Source organism: Doryrhamphus excisus, linkage group LG11, assembly GCF_037039965.1.
Source record: "Doryrhamphus excisus strain RoL-2023G ecotype Guam linkage group LG11, RoL_Dexc_Guam_v1.1, whole genome shotgun sequence".
NCBI lineage: Eukaryota > Metazoa > Chordata > Actinopteri > Syngnathiformes > Syngnathidae > Doryrhamphus > Doryrhamphus excisus.
In genome coordinates this window covers 5,075,151-5,089,300 of record NC_136367.1, presented here as the reverse complement: position 1 = coordinate 5,089,300, position 14,150 = coordinate 5,075,151, and the positions used below count along the sequence as shown (strand labels likewise).

Below are 14,150 nucleotides of genomic sequence, written 5' to 3'. Positions count from 1 at the left end.
GTGTGTGTTTGTGTATGGTCCCATTGTGCAACCAAATCAGGGTTTGATGTTGTCATTAAAAACATGGAAGGTTGTATGAGGACTCCGTGTTACACCATGTGTAGTTTTTCCTTACGATGATGCGGTATGAGACGCTCACAATGTGGGTGGCCGACCAACCACTGTTCGTCACGTCTCCGAGCAGAGTCCCTGACCTTCCGTGTGGATGAAACGCATGCGGCATTTGTGTTCTTCCCCCCTCGCTATAATCTTAAACATTTAACTCAGCGCTTATGACAATGCTACATTTAGCATACGAAAACGTTGTTTTGACTGTGCATAAATCCATCAAATTACTTTCAGCAGCAGCGCTCAAAGTTCTAGTTTCCTTTTTAAATCGACAAGCCCAATTAACGACTCATTGACTCTTTGACAGCAAAAAATATTGACCTGACAGCACTCACTGCGTTAATAAGTACTCAGTACTCGAAGGAACTCAGAAAATAAATGTACTGTAGAGTTACACAAGTTTGGAAAGTCTTGTTGTTTTTATTGAACTGCACAGGTACTTAGATATGACTCTTGTGGAGTTTGTTTTTATTGAACTGAACAGGTATTTAGATATGACTCTTGCGGAGTTTGTTTTTATTGAACCGAACAGGTACTTAGATATGACTCTTATGGAGTTTGTTTTTATTGAACCGCAAAGGTACTTGGATATGACTCTTGTGGAGTTTGTTTTGATTGAACCGAACAGGTACTTAGATATGACTCTTGTGGAGTTTGTTTTGATTGAACCGCACAGGTACTTAGATATGACTCTTGTGGAGTTTGTTTTTATTGAACTGAACAGGTACTTAGATATGACTCTTGTGGAGTTTGTTTTTATTGAACCGAACAGGTACTTAGATATGACTCTTGTGGAGTTTGTTTTTATTGAACCGAACAGGTACTTAGATATGACTCTTGTGGAGTTTGTTTTGATTGAACCGAACAGGTACTTGGATATGACTCTTGTGGAGTTTGTTTTTATTGAACCGAACAGGTACTTAGATATGACTCTTGTGGAGTTTGTTTTTATTGAACCAAACAGGTACTTAGATATGACTCTTGTGGAGTTTGTTTTTATTGAACTGAACAGGTATTTAGATATGACTCTTGCGGAGTTTGTTTTTATTGAACCGAACAGGTACTTAGATATGACTCTTATGGAGTTTGTTTTTATTGAACCGCAAAGGTACTTGGATATGACTCTTGTGGAGTTTGTTTTGATTGAACCGAACAGGTACTTAGATATGACTCTTGTGGGGTTTGTTTTTATTGAACTGCACAGGTACTTAGATATGACTCTTGCAGAGTTTGTTTTGATTGAACCGAACGGATACTTAGATATGACTCTTGTGGAGTTTGTTTTGATTGAACCGAACAGGTACTTAGATATGACTCTTGTGGAGTTTGTTTTGATTGAACCGAACAGGTACTTAGATATGACTCTTGTGGAGTTTGTTTTGATTGAACCGAACAGGTACTTAGATATGACTCTTGTGGAGTTTGTTTTGATTGAACCGAACAGGTACTTAGATATGACTCTTGTGGAGTTTGTTTTGATTTAACTGTACAGGTACTTGGATATGACTCTTGTGGAGTTTGTTTTCATTGAACTGCACAGGTACTTAGATATGACTCTTGTGGAGTTTGTTTTGATTGAACCGAACAGGTACTTAGATATGACTCTTGTGGAGTTTGTTTTTATTGAACCGAACACGTACTTAGATATGACTCTTGTGGAATCCCAAACACGTTTCTCCTTACTCCCTTTCACACATGCTGGAATGTAACACGTGATGTTGCTTAATGTAGCTTGTTAAGCTAACCGTACCATACCATAGAAGCGGAATTGAGTGATTCCTGTCTTTTTCAATAATGCAGAAGCAAGAGCAGCTGAAGATGCGTTTAAAGAATTCATTAGCTGACAGTTGGAGTCACCTTCTTCCCATGAGACTTAGTGTAGTCACTTGTAAATTTGCTGTGAATTATTCAACGTGTCACAATCCTCTGCACGGTGTATTGGAAGCTTCTGTCAGCTGTGGATTTGTAGTCGAGATGGACGTCTGTTTGTTCATAGATTGTTTCCCCAAATAATATTTCCATCAAAACAGCTCCCGCGCTTTGGCTCAGATTTCAGATGTTTTTTTTCGAACATCGGCTCCCTGTGATGTCACAGTGAACTGCACTTCCTTATATGGGCGTTTCCGGATACATGGTGTATGTCTGTGTAGCATTATAGAGTGTGCAAGGTAGTTTTACCTGCAGGACAGGTACAGAACTCAAGCTCTAGATCTAGCACTGTTAACATTTCTTCAAGTGAAACAAGCACGACAGCAGGCCGTCACATCCACACTGTGTGACAGGTGCAGCCTGTGGACTTTTCTAACGTCTCTTACCGAGTGTATACACCCTGTGTAAATGTATGCATGGAGGAGATACTATGGGCTGCGTCTGTAGCTGCAAACAGTCAGTATGTATACATCGTGTCATGACGCCTGCCAGCTATGCTCTCAGTCATTCTTTTTTTTTCTTCTTCTTTATTTCGAAAATGAAAAACATCCAAAACACCACAAACCAACCAAAATCAATACAAATAAAAATACCTATGTGTGTATATATATATATAAACGTACACATGTTCAAAAGGGAGTGGGAAGAAGTCAAGACTGATCTAGTCCCACCTAACCCCCTAACCCCCCAGATTCCAACCTCATCCCAACAAAACATATATTATTCCTTGTCTACACAGAATAAAAACCCCATATCCAACCACCCTCACCCAGCTTGAGGCACCCAACCACGTGCCAACCAGAGCAACCAGTTCATTACTAGTCATCATATCGTACATAGTCCAGTACAAAACAAAGTAAGAAACCACTCCAACTACACAGTCATCACAAGCTAACAAGGATATAAAAACATCAATGTTATGGTATTGTTTCAGTGAGATTGAAAAATAAAAGTATGTGAGAGAAAAAAAGAAAAATATTCTTTAAAATACCTCAAATTAAATTATCACACTTGAGTCTTACTACTTTCCAATTGTCACTGCTATCCCAACTACAGTGTTTTTCCACTTCCATTTTTATTTTTATTTTTATTTTTATTTTTATTTTTATTTTTATTTTTATTTTTATTTTTATTTTTATTTTTATTTTTATTTTTATTTTTATTTTTATTTTTATTTTTATTTTTATTTTTATTTTTATTTTCTTTCTATATATTTTTTTAACCAGTATGTTGTCAGTCTGCTTTCTGTGTTCTAAAACGAGGACAAGGAAGTGTCGTACTATAGCAGTTGAGCCTATAATGTTGACGTAAGATTTGAAAGGTCAAAATATGAAGCGCTGCTGTAATTTCTAATGACTACCAGTCATATACGCTCATTCATTTTATCTGCAAGCATACTTTTTTTCTCTCCTGGTGTCCTCATGTTTGTTATTTAGCACACTGTTGCTTCAGCTTTAGCAAAATTGATGCGTGAAATGGAATTTATGACCTTTAGCTTAATGAGAGTCAGGCTGTCAATGTTTATGGCAGACGTACAGGAAGAAAAGTTGACGGCAGGGCGGGCAATCAGCGCTCATACGGAGAGACAAGTGTTATGTAATACAAAAATCTGTGACAATGCCAGTTAGAGATGATGGCGGTAATCCAGACAGCGGGAAGGACTCGTTAAAGGAACCATAGGGAAGTCAGGTCACAGTGACCAAAAGGACAAGCGGCCCAAACGAGTCCAATGTTTGGCACTTTTGCATTTATTATCCTTTTTGGAGGACCTGCGACCCCCGACTTTCTGTCTTTGGGCGTCACATTTAGCTCCTGGAGCTCAGACCTTGATGCTGTTTCGATGTAATTCTACCGTGTAATGATTAAGAACATCCTCAGCTTTAGAACATCACGAGTCTCCTCCTCACCGGACAGACCTCACCTATGGGTTCGAGTTATGAGCTTTGGGTAGTGACCCAAAGGACAAGCGGCCCAAACGAGTCCAATGTTTGGCACTTTTGCATTTATTATCCTTTTTGGAGGACCTGCGACCCCCGACTTTCTGTCTTTGGATGTCACATTTAGCTCCTGGAGCTCAGACCTTGATGCCGTTTCGATGTAGGGTGGCCGAGCTCAACAATACGACTCGCATCTGGTGTCTGAATTGTGTAATTCCAAGAGAAAAATGCTTTCCCTAGCATAAAGCCATCAATTCCCAAGTTAAGTGTGAACCGTAGTGAACCACCAATCACGGCAAAACCAGACGTTTGAGTGGAACACTCCGTTCCTGGAATTCCAAATGAGCAGCATTATCACTTCCATTACGGCTGCCACTTCCTCTCATCCAGTGGAGAAGTGCAGGTGTACCTCTCGCATCGGGGTGCCAATAAATACAGCTAATAAATAGAATCACACCTAATTGGATGCATGCTAGGAATAATTATCAAACGACAGCGGGGGGGCTGGCGGAGTCATGGAGGCATGGCAAATGATGACAAAATGAAAGACTTTAATTGAATGTCAGCGGGAAGCTGCAGGCTATGTTGAGGCGCATATAATGAGATGTAAGGAAGCTGAAGGGCACCCCTCCCAGGATGCTTTGCAACTTGGGAGTAGGCGGGGTGAAGACTCTGGGATGGCTCCTGTCTTCATGGCTTTGCCTTAATGATGTCCTCGTCACATTACGTTATGTAATGTGCTCTCCGGCCATGTTTTAGTCAGCCTTTGAACCCTTCCAGCAATGATGATGACTGCAAAAGCCGCGTGCTGTGTATATGTACCTATACTTAGTACGTATATTCTAAGCATACGCTGATGTAAACACGATTACTGCATATACTGTATTCGTATCGGCTGATATCGGTATAGTTACTAAGTAATGGTAATGGTTTTACTTCATTTGAACATGCATCAGATTACAATTGAATGCATCCCATAATCAGTTCACAGTTCCACATGTCCAAAAGGAGTAGGAAGAAGCAAAGCTTATTAAATCCTACCCCTCCATCTGGTACTTTTACAATCAGTAACTGTTACATTTGTTCACTTCCTGCTTTCCTAATATAATTTGTTTTTTTTTTAGTTTTTTTAAAATGTATTTTTTTTATTATTATTATTTCTTTTTTTTCTTTTTTAAATGTTTTTAATTATTTGTCCCGTACCGACGTACGAGGTGATATGAGCATCCAATGACATAATGGGTACCATAGTAAGTGTCAATATAGTGATATATATAGCACATCATGACTGGTTCAAGACTCTTCATCCAAACATCAACTGCTTGTATTGTTTCTTGAATTGGCTCATCTTTGTGCATTGTTTGAGGGTCTTACGCAATCCATTCCATAGTTTGATTCCACATACTGAAATGCTATGGCTTTTTAACATAGTCATAGCATTTCAAATTTAGTTCTTCCCTGAGATCATATTTCTCCTCTCTTGTAGAGACGTATTGGATGACATTTTTAGGTAATAGGTTATTTTTAGCCTTATGCATGATTTTTATTTTATTTTATTTTATTTTATTTTATTTTATTTTATTTTATTTTATTTTATTTTATTTTATTTTATTTTATTTTATTTTATTTTATTTTATTTTATTTTATTTTATTTTATTTTATTTTATTTTATTTTATTTTATTATGCATTATTTTAGCTGTTTGAAGATGAACTATATCAGCAAATTGAAGTATTTGTGATTTTAGAAATAAGGAGTTAGTATGTTCTCTGTAGGCGGCATTATGAATTATCCTTACTGACCTTTTTTGCAGTACATTTAGCGAGTGAAGATTGCTTTTATAGTTAAGTTCTGGACAACATCGGATATTTTTATGAACATAGAAAGTGCCTGAGAAGAAATGTGTCATTATATTTTTTTGCTTCTTGTATTCTTGGAATTGGAAGCTATGATTTCCAAAGGTCTTCCACTCGGAAACATCCACAGGTTCAAAGAGCACCCGAGCGCCAAGTTTAGTGTTGACTTTGCAGTCTCTCCAAAATCGCAGTAATGACGATACAGGCTTTATCCCCCAGTGTAGACGCCGGGGGTCAGAACCTGCCACCGGAAAATTCAGTTCTGATGGGTCAGCGAATGCAGGAAGTGTTGTGGTTCATGAGACTTGTGATTATGCAGTGAAGGATATGGAGGGATGGCTGGCTGGCCTGCAGCTAAAGGCCTGCGGGTCTGCGTGATGCTGCACGCCGTCCACACTGATGCCTTTTATGTCTTGAAATCTTTGATGATTGAAATCTTTAACTCTTTTTATGTGTCAAATGTGTTTTTATTGCAATTGGAAAACATCCTTTTATTCATTTTATTTATGAATGCAAGGCTTCACTTGATATGTATCCGAGTATGAAAATAGATTTTTGGAGTGTATCTTAACGCTTATCTAATTCCCTCGACCTTTGGCAGCCACAGCGTGTTTCAAAGGCCAGAGTTCTGATCAAAGTGTCATGGATTAATCAATGTATTGATTGGGCCGGTGCCTGCAGATCCCCGGGATGTGATTGAAGGATTTAGGTGGGCTCAGTCACAGTTGACTTGACTGACCTGGTTATTGAAGCCAGAGCTATTTTTGGCACGGCTCATGGTGTGGAACTTAAGATTGAGACCAATCTATCGGTGAGCCGCAGGGCAGGCGACGTCCTGTGAATTTAGATGGGGATCCATTGAACTATCCATTCATGGGACAATCTATCATCCGGGTTTATTCAGGAAGTCTAGAAGATGCGGAACAACAAGTAATATGGGGCTGCACGGTGGATGAGTGGTTAGCGCGTAGACCTCGCTGCTAGGAGACCCGGGTTCAATTCCATCCTCGAGTTTGCATGTTCTCCCCGTGCATGCGTGGGTTTTCTCCGGGTACTCCGGTTTCCTCCCACATTCCAAAAACATGCTAGGTTGATTGGCGACTCCAAATTGTCCATAGGTATGAATGTGAGTGTGAATGGTTGTTTGTCTATATGTGCCATGTGATTGGCTGGCCACCAGTCCAGGGTGTACCCTGCTTCTTGCCCGACGACAGCTGGGATAGGCTCCAGCAACCCCCGAGACTCTCGTGAGGATAAGCGGTAGAAAATGAATGAATAAATTGAATATTTTCATAGTCAGAGCATACAGCAAACCACCTTCTAAGTATGTGTTTTAACATTATTTATTTTAATTTAATAATTTAATTAATTCTTAATAAAAAAATTTAATTAATGTAATTATTTTTTAATTTAATTTTCATTTTAATTTTATTTAAAAAAAAAAAAAAAAAAGAAATGGGGGACAGAAATGCTTTGTTGCCGGATGTGTGAATACTTCATTCTGAGCACTGAAGAAAATGAGTTTCCGGGAAAATGAGGATTAAACAGGAATGGAGGTTCACTTCCTGGTCACATGTTTGACCGGGGGAGAGCGCGCACGAGGAGGGAGTGCCGGGCGCAGGGGGGGTAGGGGAGGTGAGGGGAGGGGAGGGAGAGAAGCGGTGCTGAATGGACAGCTCCCGTCTCATAAAGTACACCCGGAGCTCCTCCGGAGCAGCACAGCCATGAACCAGCCCAGCTCGCCTTCCTCCAGACCCGCGCTCGCTCTCGGTTCGTCTCCCTGACACGTCGCACCATGAAGAGGCAAAACGTGCGGACCCTCGCCCTCATCATCTGCACCTTCACCTACCTGATCGTGGGCGCCGCTATTTTCGACGCGCTGGAGTCGCAGAAGGAGACGAGCCAGAGGAGAGAGGTGGCCCTGCGGAGGGCCGAGTTGCTCCACACCTTCAACTTGTCCGAGGAGGACTTTGACGATCTGGAGAAGGTGGTGCTGCAGCTCAAGCCGCACAAAGCCGGCGTGCAGTGGCAATTCGCCGGCTCTTTTTACTTTGCAATCACTGTGATCACCACCATAGGTAAGGCATCGTCCCTCTTTTGGTCAACTTTGCCTGCTTCTAAATATGATGCCTTTGTTTTGGAACCTTTCACACGCGCTGCCTTCCACAGCACCACAGGTGTCCACTTGCGGCACGTCGTGGGGACGCTACACTGATTTAACAAGCATTTGTTTGGATTGGATTGTTAAATATTCATCTCAAATAAGGATAATACGTAGAACAAAAATGAATGACTCGGAATTATCTCAAATTCAATAAAAACTTTATGTATATAGCATATTCAAAACAATCCCAAATTTAACAATAGTGTAAATGCAATTTATGAGAGCATAATAAATAAAATACTAAAATTATAATTTTTGTATTTAGTATTTAGAGAGCGTATTAAATAAAATACTAAAAGTATAGTTTTAGTATTTTATTTATTATAATAAATAATAAATAAAAATAATAAATAAAATACTAAAAATATAATTTTAATATTTTATTTATTATAATAAATATTAAATACAAATAATAACAATTATCAATAATAAATAATAATAAATAAAATACTAAAATTATAATTTTAGTATAATTTAGTCCCTGTTTAATAAAAAACTAAAATCATAATTTTAGTATTTTATTTATGAAACTTTATTATTATGCTCTATGAGAGCATAATAAATAAAATACTAAAATTATAATTTTAGTATTTAGTATCTCATAAATTGCATTTATTTACACAATTTTTTAAATTTGGGGTTGTTTTGAATATGCTATATAAAAAAGTTTTTATTGAATTTGAGATAATTCCGAGTCATTCATTTTTGTTCTACGTATTATTCTTATTTGAAATGAATATTCATCAATCCAATCCAAACAAATGCTTCTTAAATCAGTTCATAGTTCATAGTTGTCATAGTTTTCATAGTTGCTCAAAAAAAGACAGTATTATAAATTGGGAATGACTTTTTTAAATGCATATTTTGTTAATATAATTTCACTTTATTTTCAATTGTATTTTTATGTATGAATGGCAATTTTCTTTACATCTACTTTAAGATTCTGATTTAAAAACAAAATCAGTAAGAAGAACTCGACCCCCGCTATGAAATGTCATTACACCAGCATCCAGTAGTACAGTAGTACCATAGTACCGTAGCACATACAGTATCTTACATGAACTATAACCATGCAAATATGTAGCGACGTGTCTTTGAGGCCTCACCCAAAGTGAGAGCTGAGAGGACGCCATTATAAATAGACAACATTGTTCCACGTCAGAGCTTATTGAGCTCGGAGCATTTTGTTGAATTGCAGCACTGTGGGTCACCTTAAAGTCACACATGATGCTGCAGCTGCACCGCCTCTTTAAATGCAAATTGTGGTGCTGCTTCTCAGAATTAAAAAAAAAAATGTAATTAGAAGATTCTCAAGTGTTATACCAGCTTGCAAAGTCCCTGCAGGCTTTTTTACCGAGCTTACACTCTTTATTACACGACCATGTTTGCTTTGGTGGTTGAACCTTTTAGTTGATTTGCATTCAATTCCACTCCAAAGTCATTTAACGGCACGGATGCTCTATTAGAAATGACACCAGAAGGCAAATCATTTTTGATAAGTGCGACAGTAGACCCACCCAGGAGAGAGTTTACGTGAATATTTTTCATTTTCAGCACCGTTTTTGTCACCATGTCCACCATCCATAGTATTTAGCGAGCAGGCTTGTAACCCAATCAGATGCGGGCTGCTAATTGCACACCAACCCAAGCCAGGTCTTCTGTAACCCGTGAACCCTGCGGCTGCTGCAAACACAGTTGTTTGCCGTTCCAAGCTGCCATTACATATTAATGATAACACCAGAGCCTGACTGTTCCACTGTTCCACTGTTCCATTGGCCTCGTGGCTCGCAGTGTTGATGTCAAGATCATACTGCCGTGACCTACGGTTAAACACAGGATGAGTGTCTCTGAGCCTAAATTACTACCACGTCGGTGAAAATCAAAATATGTTTTGCTGTTTTCTTTTGATTCTTTTATGAGGTCCTCTAAGGAAAGTAAATATGATGATAACCAGAGAACAGGAAGTTATTGTAAAGGGTGTGATTGCCCAATATGGCACATTTTAATTCATAATCAACAATATTTGTTATCAGTTAATTCTAATTTAGGCGGCATGGCGGTCGAGTGGTTAGCGCGCAGACCTCACAGCTAGGAGACCATGGTTCAATTCCACCCTCGGCCATCTCTGTGTGGAGTTTGCATGTTCTTCCCGTGCATGCGTGGGTTTTCCCCGGGTACTCCGGTTTCCTCCCACATTCCAAAAACATGCTAGGTTAATTAGCGACTCCAAATTGTCCGTAGGTATGAATGTGAGTGTGAATGGTTGTTTGTCTATATGTGCCCTGTGATTGGCTGGCGACCAGTCCAGGGTGTACCCCGCCTCTCGCCCGAAGACAGCTGGGATAGGCTCCAGCACCCCCCGCGACACTCGTGAGGATAAGCGGTAGAAAATGAATATTTTCATAGTTAGAGCATACAGCAAACCACCTTCTAAGTATGTGTTTTAACATTATTAGAGCCCTCTAGACATGAACTAACACCCCTATAATAATCTTTACACTTATATGACCCAATATAATATTAATTTAAAACATAATTAAGCTAAATAATGCTTGTGTTTGATGCTGTAAATACATTCTGGTGCTAGTGGAGCGGAGTTGGGGGGCTGGACGAACGAACGAATGAATGAATGAATGAATAATTCTAATTTATACAGACAAAACTCAAACACATCATACACCGACGCTTTATTCATTCCAGAAATGCCCATATACGCACGGGTGGTTAGCATGTAAGCTACACAATCACGGTCCATACGTATGAATATGAGTGTGAATGGTTGTTTGTCTATATGTGTCCTGTGATTGGCTGGCTACCAGTCCAGGGTGTAGTTAGAAATACCTGCAACCTTGAAAATACGGTTTTAAACATCATTGGAACCTTCTAGACATTAAAGCCCCCCACCCCCCCCCCCCCCCCCTCATCCTTCTCCCCAGCAGTCTGAAGGAGAAAAATACCCAATCTATCATTGCTTTCCAGGCTCAGTGTGTCCATTTAGTGTGGAGGCCATGTGAGGAATGCCATATGAGGTTTGGGCAGGAAGGAGATTGGGGCAGCATCCTGTGTGGTGGAGATGTTCATGTGATAAACATGGCTGAAGGGGTGGCTCGCCCGTATTAGAAAACGATTTCCTCACATCGTCCGAGATGGGGGCAGATGTGTCACATGTGCGACCCCACCACTGACTGCCCTGCTTGCATTTGAAGGTCATCCAAGAACATGTTGAGGACAAACATGAACGGCGACTAATGACTCATTTGGTTGTTCATTTGTGCTTTGTCGTGTTTATTGGGTTTGTATGGGCTAGTCGTTCATGATGTGCCCAGCAGGAAAATCATAGTATGCACAGACAGGCTCAATAGTAACATTTCTTGTGAGAAATGTGTGTAGTCTGAGCAGTTTACATGCGGGATGTTCGTCTTTTATGTTCATTTCCAGTGGACTTAAACTTTGAACCCTCTGGCTTATCCAGCTAATTTACGGCTACGTTCTAATCTCACGACACCTCCTTTACTTCAGTGTGTAAGTGTTTAAGTACTGTGCTGCGTGGGAGTCTGACTCACTGTGTCTAAAATCATCACACAGCAACTTAACACTCAAAAAGTTAAAAAGACAATGGTTTCCGCCATGCATTTTGTCCCAAGACGTCCCACATTTCCATCCAACAGAGGGCGTTAGAGAAGCCCAGAGAAGGGCTCCACGAAAAAAACACGAAAATTATGTTTTGACAGTTGATTTCATTCTTAATTTGTATTTTTACACAGACAAGAACACAGTGCTACTTCAGATCTACTGCTTAGTGTTTAAGTACTACGCTGCAGGGGAGTTGGACTCGCAGTGTCTAAAATCATCACACAGCAACTTAACACTCAAAAGGTTAAAAAGACAACAAATAATAACTTTTTAACGGTTTCCGCCATGCATTTCGTCCCAAGACGTCCCACATTTCCATCCACCAGAGGGCGTTAGAGGAGCCCAGAGAAAGGCTCCACGAAAAAAAAACACAAAAATTATGTTTTGACAGTTAATTTGAGTCTTAATTTGTATTTTTACACAGACAAGAACACAGTGCTACTTCAGATCTACTGCTAAATGTTTAAGTACTACGCTGCACGGGAGTTGGACTCACAGTGTCTAAAATCATCACACAGCAACTTAACACAAAAGGTAAAAAGACAACAAATAATAACTATTTAATGGCTTCCGCCATGCATTTCGTCCCAAGACGTCCCACATTTCCATCCAACAGAGGGCGTTAGAGAAGCCCAGAGAAGGGCTCCACGAAAAAAACACGAAAATTACGTTTTGACAGTTGATTTCATTCTTAATTTGTATTTTTACACAGACAAGAACACAGTGCTACTTCAGATCTACTGCTTAGTGTTTAAGTACTACGCTGCAGGGGAGTTGGACTCGCAGTGTCTAAAATCATCACACGGCAACTTAACACTCAAAAGGTTAAAAAGACAACAAATAATAACTTTTTAACGGTTTCTGCCATGCATTTCGTCCCAAGACGTCCCACATTTCCATCCATCAGAGGGTGTTAGAGAAGCCCAGAGAAAGGCTCCACGAAAAAAACACGAAAATTACGTTTTGACAGTTGATTTCATTCTTAATTTGTATTTTTACACAGACAAGAACACTACTTCAGATCTACTGCTAAGTGTTTAAGTATTGCGCGGGAGTTGGACTCACAGTGTCTAAAATCATCACACGGCAACTTAACACTCAAAAGGTAATAAGACAACAAATAGTGCTTTTTTAACGGCTCCCACCATGCATTTTGTCCCAAGACGTCCCACATTCCCATCCACTAGAGGAGCCCAGAGAGAGGCTCCATGAAAAAAAGATGAGAAAATTAAGTTTTGACAGTTAATTTTAGTCTTAGTTTATACTTTTACATAGACAAGAACACAGTGGCAAACAAGTAATCCTCACTAATCTGAAATCTGACATTTAATTTAATTTTTTATGACGTCATGCATGGTTTGAACTCCCGCATTTTACATGACTTTCAAGGCATGCCTTCCAGGAAATGTTAGGACTTTGGTTTTAGAGGTTCCACGGCATCTACGTGAAAATGACCTTGAGTAGACAACACATTTAGACTTTTAACATAGCGATTAAAGCACCTCTTTAGCGCCTGTTTTAGACTCATAAATTGAATTAGCATACGGATGAGATCAGTAAAAACATCCATCAACAGAACTCACTGTTTTGCTTTCTTTTATTCATGTGAGTCATCTCCAGTGGACTCATTTTGAGTCAGGCCTACTCGTTAGTACGATAATGTGAAAAATGTGCCTGTTGCTACTAAAGAAGATTCCTTGGTCACATTAAAAAAAAAAAGGAAAGGACGCCATCTGTAATGTACTTTTCCACGCCACAACCCAGATTCCATCTGTGAATGAATGTGAAGCGTGCCATAAAAGAGCAGAGCGGACACGTGCGGCAGCTCTGCCTTCGGTCACGTAATTGAATGTTTCTATACGTGGACCCTCGATGAATAAAACATGTTAACTTCGCCCCTTTTATATTGTCATTAACTACGATTCAGACACAAACCCGTTGCCGGCGGTTGCGTATTTGGAGGTGGCGGCTTTGAATTTTTAATGGTAATTACTAACATTATTATTCACTCAGCACTGGCGGTTCGAGCTCTAAGTGGTTGAGCGTACAGAGAATATGACTCGGCAACCTTTTCCATTTCTATCTACCATGCAGAGGGTTTTGGGTACTTCAAATGCGGAACTAGACTCCTTGATGTTGTGGGGAAGGTTTGCAGAACTCAAAACGCTGAATGTTGAGAAAGGAACTAGTGCAGTTCAAGCTAGACTAACGTTGATATAGCGTTAGCGTGAATGGAATAGGGCACGCCCCCCCCCCCCCCCCCCCCTCCTAATGCTAAAGCGAGGTAATGGCCTTCTTGCTTATAACGGACTCTCTCTATGATGTAAAATGACATTAACTCTTGCATTATGAAACAGATTCTTCTAATAAGTGTCTATGTATCTTAGAAATGTCACAATACCTTTGAACAATAGCCCGAGTTTCGCTGAGTCACCAAAACCAAATGACTAAGCTGTCTTTGTCTGACTTCTAAAGCCCCAGAGCTTCTTCTGGAAGCTTCCTATAGCTATATACAAATACACAA

General features: G+C 39.7%; 1 protein-coding gene across 1 annotated transcript in view; it reads left to right on the top strand.

Moving 5' to 3' along the window:
- The first annotated feature begins 7,482 nt into the window (after window positions 1-7,482).
- kcnk3a (potassium channel, subfamily K, member 3a) overlaps window positions 7,483-14,150 on the top strand; it is a 40,828-nt gene continuing 34,160 nt past the window's right edge. The window contains exon 1 of the mRNA XM_058080579.2: window positions 7,483-7,907. Coding sequence (XP_057936562.2) covers window positions 7,625-7,907 — 283 coding nt within the window. The 5' untranslated portion in view covers window positions 7,483-7,624. The remainder of the gene's footprint in view (window positions 7,908-14,150) is intronic.